At 44.0% G+C, this 9,621-nt stretch overlaps 1 protein-coding gene across 5 annotated transcripts in view; it reads right to left on the reverse strand.

Annotated features, from left to right (window-relative positions):
- Window positions 1-8,525, reverse strand: part of osbpl9 (oxysterol binding protein-like 9) — a 30,766-nt gene extending 22,241 nt beyond the window's left edge. The window contains exons 1-3 of one of the 5 annotated variants that reach the window (XM_056604308.1): window positions 8,285-8,525; window positions 7,072-7,122; window positions 4,609-4,687 (exon numbers count right to left, since the gene is read on the reverse strand). In XM_056604308.1, coding sequence (XP_056460283.1) covers window positions 4,609-4,687; window positions 7,072-7,122; window positions 8,285-8,452 — 298 coding nt within the window. In that variant the 5' untranslated portion in view covers window positions 8,453-8,525. The other 4 variants (XM_056604311.1, XM_056604306.1, XM_056604307.1 and 1 more) reach the window with 4 other exon arrangements.
- Window positions 8,526-9,621: the final 1,096 nt, after the last annotated feature.

Here is a 9,621-nt window from a genome sequence, read left to right on the forward strand (position 1 = left end):
GTCCCTTCTCCAATTCTTCATGCCCCTCCCCTTCTTAACACATCTGAAGGCTTATAAGTAACCTTTGAGCCAACGGGTATGTGTGTTTAACTAATTGCAATAACTTAGTCCTCCAACTAAACTACGGGTACTGAGGAAATTGGGGGTCATCTACTGGAAGGGCAGGATGCTAAAAAGAGTAATACTGAACACGCTTCACTCTGCGGGTCCAATCGGACAAATGGAGGGCACATCCCCAATGTCAATGGTCCAACTTTTCCGCCATTTTGCAGTTGTGTATTGCCGATGTGTTGATGACTGCGAGTTTTTCACAACCCGTGTTGAACTTGAATAGGACTCAATTGAGTACACTGGCCTACCCTTTATCTCCAACTCCTAACAGTTTTTCATTTTAAGAATAAGGGGATGAAATGAGGGTCATTTTGATAAGAGATCAATAAAAGGAGAGGGCCACAAATGGGCAAGGGCCGACTAGGTGAAGGGTGCAGGTTAATAGGACTTGGAAGTGCATCGGTCTGAGGATTATGGTGCCTCCCCTCTGTGTGGGAGTCCTACATTAAACCAGCTCAGGCTCTAGATCCATGTCCTGCTGTTGTTTCACCGATGGAGAGCTTGAACAAAGCCCAGCACAGCCTGCTTATGAAGCCTGGAGGATGAGAACTACCAGAAAGCTGCTAACGCAATTTTGCAGGGGTGTGTGAATTTATTTACGATTACATCGAGCTGCAGGGGAACTTGAGTATCTTCGGAAACATACAGTGAGCTCACAGACAGGATGACTGCTGTCCGACAGCAAGAATACTGCTTTTTTTCCCTCCACAATAACAACAATGAGATTAGGTGGAGGATAGTGATGTGTATTTATGAAGCCATTCATTTTGCAGTGACCGTCATGGAGCTTCGCTGCTACACCTTGTCCGCAAAGGCTGGTGCAGATAGTCCCGGGGGGGGAGGGACGAGAGTTTGATTAGAAAAATAGAAACCTTAGCGAATAAGCTGAATCCTGAGGGCAGAAATGATTGTGGCCATATAAGTTAACTATAAATTCCAATAAAAATGGAGTGTGTGTGTGTGTGTGTGTGTGTGTGTCCTAATAACATAAAATGTTATACAAATGACATCACCTTGTTTACGACGTCACTAATCATATCTTTGCACCTAGAGATAGCGCCCTCTCACTCCAATTGAAAGGTGTTAAGTTAGTTAGTAGTGGCTACATTGCCACTATAGCCACCAAGTATGATGTCAATCTCCTGGCTCCGTTTTTTTGAGTCGATTATGTTGGCTAAAAACTACTTGGCCTCTCCCACCATGGCAGGCTTCAGCCAGGGCCGATCCTTTGCACTCCGCGATGTTCAGTCCCCTCAACTCAGTTTCCTTTGGCGTTACTGCCCAGGATGTGAGTCTCCCTGTAAGAATCATGTACACACCCATTGACCCATTGAAGCTGCTTGGTAGATGGCTGCATCCGTCTTCCTACGGCCATGCTCGATTAAATCAAATACTTTGCTGTCACGAAGGGTCCGAAAATGAATACTTTTTCATGGGTGTGTGCTTGTCTTTCAACAAGAGATGGGTGGGGTGCACAGGAGATGGTAGATCTCTTCTCCGGGAGGATGCAGAGGATTAGAGAGGGCTGAGTGCAGGAGGAGAGGGGAAGACTACAGAGGCAGAGGAGGGTTTAAAAGCCTCTCAGGCAGCTCTGAAGAGGGGAGACTAATGAATAATGGATGCTCCTCTAAATAGAGACAGAGCGGTTAAGGAGCCGGTCTCTGTGCAGCTCAGGGTCCAGCCAGCAACACAACGCAGATTGTTCCAACTTCAGACTACTATCCCGGCTCACTGACGCCAGAATCCGCCTCAAAGTGTAATTCACTCCCCCAGCACTTCTCATCCCCCATATCTAAACGTTAATCATTTAGAGGTGGAAGCTTACACTCGCAGCTTTCCATACACCATTCATTTTTTCGAAGATATATTTTCAGGAAATGTGATCTGCATGCTATGAATCATAACCAGGAGTAGCCAGCTTCCATTCATTTCATTTTAAGGGGAATAGACGACTCAGCTTAAATCAAAGCGTGAATATGTCAGGTTTAACGCAGCGCTCTAAGTGACACATGGAGTGCATAGTCTACCCCAGCCATGTACTGCACATGCAGATGTATAATACTGGCATTAAAACCTGTGCACATGAGGGTACAAAGAGACACACGCGCACTGACACACACACAAACACACACACACACACCTCGGTGATCCCTGAAGCCTAAGTGCATGACATCCCTAGGCCCAGGATCCATTTACAGCTACAGCATTACTGCATCCCTCCTGCATCCGCTGCAGCGCGGTATATCTGGGCTTACGTCGGATGTATCCAGTGTCACAGAGACAAACACAAAGGTTATTTCCGCCAAATCGTCATGTTGGAACACGAGAATGAATGGGAAAGGTAAAGGTACTGTGCGTCACTAGGTTTGGAATTTATACATCCAAGGATATGGGTCTATGAAATTATATTATGATATATTATTATAATCATAATATAATCAATATATTGATTCATAGAATCAAGTCATATTTAATGGATATGAGAACAAGATGGTGAAGCTTTTCTTGACAATCAACTCAGAAGGAGTTATCTTTGTTTTATCAACTAAATGTTAAATGTTAAGAACACCATACGATATTTGAGAAAACAATGCTGGGGACAGGGTCTCTTATTCTCCCCAGCAATGACAGACTTGCTTTCCCAAAAAACGTCTTCTTTCAATTAGGAATAGGCAGTCTTAATAACACAACAATCCAATATGTGGTCCATAAAGAAGCATGCAAGCATTCCATAAGAAACAGAGGCGATGGGAATAGAAATTGAAAGTAGTCCTACACACTCATTATTTGATCCAGTATTGGCTGAAATGGCTATGCATTACTAATGGGACAAACTGGCACCACACAGGTAACACTCAACAAATAAATCTTCAGGACTGACTTCATGCAGACCTGTGTCATCAGCTGATGATCATAAATACAGGACAACAACAAGACAGTTATGCTTCAACGCAGAAGTAAAACCAAACATTGGTATGGGAATGGAACCAACTATCTAAAACCAAAACAAACCTCCTTCCTCATAATCAGCTGATCAACACGTAATTTAGCTTAAGCTCATAAATAAACAGACGTCCATCACATGGAGCATGACTAAAACAAATGTAAGAAAACCAACAGCTCAACAGCCCTATTAGCCTCATAGCATCCCATAGAGCTACAGGCTAATACTCCAGTCAAACTGCCCCAGAACTCACACGCATCGTAGATGGAGGGCCTTAGTAAACATTCCAGTGGGGTTGGCCAATGGCGCTCCCCCTTTCCTGCCCTGTCCTCCTTCATCGTCAGGGCAACCGCCCAGGAGTAGCATGCACCCTGAGCATGCGACGCCTCCTTACCCTTTCGTTTGTAGAACCACAGCATACAGCTTCGGAACACAGACATGGGAGAGGGCATGGAGGTAGCAGTGAGAGGGGCGGGGGGGCCCACACAGACTGGATCTGGGGACCAGAGATGGTGGTGGTGGTGGTGGTGGTGCTGAGGGAGGCTGGAAGTGAGAGAGGGATGGTGGAGATGGCCGGGCCGGTGGGTGGGTGGGAGGGAGGAGGTGAGTAGGAGGTGGAGGCGATGGAGTAAATGGACACTGATGCAGGGATGCGAGAGAGATGGGTGGAGGAGTTAGTTTAAGACCTGGTGTGCAGCGGGGAGAAGGGAGTCCGTGGCGGGCTGGCCTGGCCAACTCCCTGTCAAAGGAACCGAGGGAGGGCGGGGGGAGACAAGGAGGGGAGGCGGTTTGGGAGGTGGTCAGGGGACAGAGGGACGGTCAGACGGACAGACGGTCGGAGGACGGCAGACGGTTGCTATACGAGCGGAGGCTCAGCAATGATCAGACAGCATGGGCCGCAGTGACCACCACAGGAGATAACACGGCATCCAGCTCAGCAGTATTCCATTCACATCCCCAGAGGGAAAAACCCGACGCGAGAAACGCAAGCGGACCTCTTCTGCCTCCTCCTCCTCCGCGAGCCAGGACGAGAAGCCTCGCCGGACGGTCTTCCAGAAAATTCTCCCCCACTCCTCCCGGCAGAAAAAAACAAATGTCACGGCTCCGTTGTAACGCGCGGAGCGCTACCGCATGCCGCTAAAGTTCCCGTAAACAGAGGGAGACGCCGGTGACGGAGAAGCTAAAATCAGCTCCGATGACGACCATGCCCACATTGACACTGTGCGCGGGTGTGTGGGTGCGTGCGTGGGGCTGAGAGTGTGTGGCTGCGTGTGTGCGGCTTCGCGTGTGCCCGCGCGGATGTGTCTCCAGACACAACAGCAGTACTCCTCAGCATGGAGGGGGGTGAGGGTGGGGGGGGGAAGAGAGAGAGAGAGAGAGGGAGGGAGAAGAGAGAAAGAGCGAGCGAGCGAGCGAGAGAACGCATTCGATCAGTAGTGATGGATGTACTGTACAGCATTGGCAGTGAGAGGAAGGGTCACTGGCCATGCAAGCAGAGGAAGGAACGGGAACCATTTTGCACCGCTGAATGGAAGAGAAGAGCCAAAACTCACCTTGGAAATGGAAAGTCTTTTGGTCCACGGTGATGGTGAATGTGCTGTCGTCCTCGTCATCAATGCCGATTACAGCGCCCTAGGAGAATCAGCGCAGGAAAGAGGCAGAGCGAGGGAGGGGGAGAGATAAAGGCAGAGTGAGGGGGACACGTCACATGCTTGAATCCGTTTCCCCTCTCCATCCTGTCCTCACTCGACCATCATCCCTGTCTGCAAATCCCTTTTGTGTCTCTTAGCAAACTCAATATTTCTCTCCCCATCTCCCCCCCCCTCTCTCTCTCAACAGCAGGAAAATAACCACAGCACACTTGCTGGTAGGCTGAGTAACTGGTTTGGCATTGCTACCTAGCAACAGAGATGGGGCGTGTCTGCTTCTGACCTGCCAAGTCAACCTGTATTAGACCAAATGTGTCCCTCGCTCTGGAGTGTAGCAATACGAACATTAGAAGTGTGTTATCTTGTAGCAGTGATGTGATCGCCATGCAGATTCAGCCCAAATATAGCAGTGTATATGTTACATTTGCCAACAGTGAATGAAGCTTCAGGAATCAATAAGGTGGCCTCATTGTATGATTTTTTGCTAGCATTGCATTGCCTTTTCTAATTATAAATAAAGCATTAAGAGCATGAAGTAAAACAAAACAACTCTTTACATTTTTATCAAAACTCCCATCACTCATACAAAAAACAACCTATTCATTTTAAAGGTAGAGACAGAAAGGTTTGCAGGAACAGGTTATGTTCTGCCATGAGACTGATATTTCGCAACATTCTCGTGTGGACAACTAGGTGTTGAAGACAACCACAATAACTTACCAAACCAAGCTGCTCTAGTCTAACTGACATTTTAAAACAGCAGAACATTGATAATGTCCGGTAGAAACCAACTGGTAATTTTCAAATGGAGACTTAATGCATACAACTAAAAAAAAAAACATTGCAAATTAGTGAGCAATGACTGGGTGTTTTTCCAGGAGCAAAAGTCAAGGGAGGGCTTCCAGCCATAAACCATACACCCACTTGTCAATGGAAAATCATAGCACACAATGACAATGTGACTTTATGCAATGATAACATAAAATTATCAGACTTACTATTACCACACTCAAAACAAAACGTCCAGGATATTAGAAAAGCATGACATCTTTGAAAGTTGTATTTAGGCGAGGTGTAGTAAAATGTAATCTAGCATTACATTTTCCGTTAATTTCAATGTGGTTTGGTACACAACTCTGTTTGTTTAGCAAACACACTGGAGAGCAGTCTAATGTGCTGGCTGCCTTTAATTAAAAGAAAACCGAAAAACTGATACGTTTTCTTTTTAACCATGATGCATTTAATAGGTTTAACCATTTCAGAAATGGTTGAAGAGGTTATATTTTATTGTACAGGGACCACACAAAAACAAGATATAACTTTAAAAACAACTGATTCTGAATCAATTGCTGCCATCTAGTGGCCAAACCTGTATATGGTGATATTAATGAGTTATAGGAAAACGGTATGATTTTTTCTTCTTAAAAATTACATGAAATTAAACATAACTTATTCACTCTCCAACAAATTTCCGCTAAACTAGACATGTTACTTAGATTGTGTCACCAAAACCAGCAGTCGTGGATAACATTGCACACACAAAGAAAGCAGTAATTGAATTGGACGTCCTTCAAGATCTGTAGCCATCGCAAATCGATACCCATCCCTCATGATTCCTCCAGTGACTACCATCACTGTAGTATTCTGCTCTACTTGGCAATGCATCATATCAAAGAAGCAAGTGCATTGTTGTTATGCATTGGCCTCATAATTACTCATGGAATAGCCTACTTTGACTCTGCAAATCGACTGTATGACAAAGCAAGAAGATAGTAGTGGACACAGGCCGTACCATATATATTTTGAGGGAGAAGTAATAGAATGAAGATCTACAATGGTGTATCAATTAATCCTTAATAAATGATTCCTATCATGTTTAAAGAACATTGAACAATAGTGGCTTCATAGTTATTGTTAGAGCAATAGCTGGGATAATACTTCAGTTGTGTTTCTAATAAAAAAGAGAAAGAGATCCAGGCTTTGGAATTTTCATATTCAATGTTTCCATGTTAATAACCAACATTTCTAAACTTTTCTTTATGGCTAAACTGCCATTTTAAATTATTCTTTTTTTCACTGTTATTTTTCTTTTAAATCTAGTTAGTCTTATGTTGTATTTCTTTTAATGTATATTGTAGCACTTTGAGGTCATTAAGTTGATGTAAAGGGCGTTATAAATTACATTTATTATTATTATTTCACCGCCTGGAACAATGTTAAATATGTCCATATTGGGTTAGGCCAAAATAACTTTGTCACCCAAGAGCAGTTATCAGGTCATCAGCTCAGTCAAGGCTGTCACATTTACCCAACCACTCTGGCCAATCTCTCAGAAGCATTCCATGTAGTGTATCCTGTGTTTCTTACCCTGAGACGAACACAGCCTCTTCTTGAGCCTCGCATCATCTTGTCCTTAGACTGCAAACAGGGAACAATCAGAGGATCAAAGACAAACAATGTCAGTATCAATCCATAATAATGGGATGAAATGTGTTTGTTTCATTTGATTAGTCGTATTCACTGCTGAGTAAAGTTTTGTTCATTAAGTCGTTTCTCTAGTATTTTTTCAAATTAAATCAATTAATATTATGGTTAGGATCAGATTTTGTTGTCATTATCCAAATACGTATGTATGCACCCGTCCAAAACATGCCTGATGAAACCTTCTCTTTAAAAAAGGCACTAACAACTTTGAAGTTGAACTAGAACGTATAAGCAACGAAGCAATAATACCCGTTTGTCTTGCATTGATTTGGAGATGGTGTGCACCCCTTTATTCTTTCCCAAATAAAAACTCACGCATAAGACAATGCGGATAGTTGATCTAAGGCTAGAAAAAACGTAAGAATGTAAAATAGAATGTAAAGGGAATCGGTTAGGCTCCCATGATGGGAATACAGCTAATGTCAAAGAGATAATCACACTCATGCTTCCAGTTGCTCTGACAATATTCATTCACAGCTACCTCGTCCCCTGTCCGAATTGTGATATTAAGCATTAGTCTGATTCATACATAGTCGTATGTATAGTATACACTGTCAGTCAACCCTCCCTTTTTTAAATAGCAAACAAGTCAGCGCTGACAGTCTCTGTCAACGCTGTCACGTTAGCATCATCTAGCTTGCTTCTCTAAGCAGATTCGGGAGAATGGGTTACTTGCTTGCTTGCAGGATGGGCCAATGCGGACATGCATTGCTAACAAATGGCTTAAAACAACCACGCACGATAAGACACTGTGAAGGTATTTACAAACCCCAGATTCCATTCAAGGAGTAGGAATGTCAAGCGGTATCCTGGCTGAGGTCTTTGCTACTAGCTTTGCTAGCTGTACTCAGGAATCATGAAAGGAGGAAGCACTGAAAATAACATAATCTGATTGGCCAGCTGGTCCTCAGGCGCCGATACAATTGGTCAAACGTGGAATCCGTCACAATCTACCCCCGCCTCTTTCTGCCAGCTGAGACTTCCAACTCCTGACCAACACTAGGCCCTTTATTAGACTTAGGTTTGATCATCATTTTAGACTTAAACAGGTTATACTATTCTATGCGACGATTTGAAAACAAGAAGAGGTACATACCGTGTAGTATGACAGCAAGCCGGCATTGTAATCCAACACAAACCAACGATACTGCCAACCTTTCATGACGTTAGTCCACTTACTCAGCGGCCCCTCCATGATGGACGCCATCTTTACACTGAACTGCGCTCGGGGAGGAGTCGGATATGGTGTGGGGCGCGCGATCATCCAACCCAACCAAACAGCAATCCAGTGGTGGCCATCGCCGGAGTCAGGACATTGCCCTGATGTTTTATTAATCCACATACATATTTGAAGAGAAAAGATGGTTCTCATAATGGCAACCGTGGGATGAACTTCGCTTTTACCTCGAACATATTTCACAACAGAGGTGTGGCTATAAATGTAACAGTTGATGGACAGTAAAATAATACTCCAAAAACCACAGGGTATTTGGCAATAACTTTATTATTTACAATAGGTTTAACACTGATGAGAACTTCACAGTAATACACATGAGCATTAAATAAAAAACAAAATGTATTTTGTACAATAGAATGAGTTAATATGTTAACATCTCTGCTGTATTTTCATCCGTTTAGATTCACATCTGCAGTGTGTGTGTGTGTGTGTGTGTGTGTGTGTGTGTGTGTGTGTGTGTGTGTGTGTGTGTGTGTGTGTGTGATTCATTCCCCCCCCCTTGTGTAGTGTGTGCTGTGGTGAGAACTGAAGTTAGTCAAGTCACATCCAAAACAAATTGCTGTGGTTAAAACTAAAGACAACCATATTTCCCCAACTAAATCTCTTAAAAAGGGTTATAAGTAATATAATGAATGTGTTATTCATCATGCTTATTGTTCTATTGAGCCTAGATAATTAAACAGAACATTTAACTCAAACTCTTCAATTGACCCGTGTGTCCCAATCGATTCTCCTATAATCTTCCCCAGTTTGGAAACGCATCTAGAAATGGCACATTGGAAAGATAGATCCAACTATTGGATGATTTCTAGACTGCGACTGCCGATTAAAATCCACCAGATTCAGGTAACAATGGCATGAAAGCACTGTTGGCCAAAACACTGATTGATTAAACACTAGAGGTAAACCCAAATACTTACTGAAAGGATGGTCGCCATAGATACAAAATATATTGTCATTCGTCTTGGCTTGCTCGCTAGACTTGTCCCGGGGCTGCTGTTTGCGGGGGAGAGCCGGGGAGCAGCCCGACCGGACGTCCACCCCGAGCACGGTGGAGAGACCACACCTAGGAGCAGAAGACCACAGGGTGGGGTCAGTCGACAGAACTGCCGGGCCCTCTTTAGGCTGAGAGAGACGTTCACTGTCCACCTTGGGTTTATTGCGTGTTAAATAAAGCTCTAAACAAGGTTTGTTTC

The sequence above is a fragment of the Gadus chalcogrammus genome, chromosome 12 (assembly GCF_026213295.1).
Source record: "Gadus chalcogrammus isolate NIFS_2021 chromosome 12, NIFS_Gcha_1.0, whole genome shotgun sequence".
Lineage (NCBI taxonomy): Eukaryota > Metazoa > Chordata > Actinopteri > Gadiformes > Gadidae > Gadus > Gadus chalcogrammus.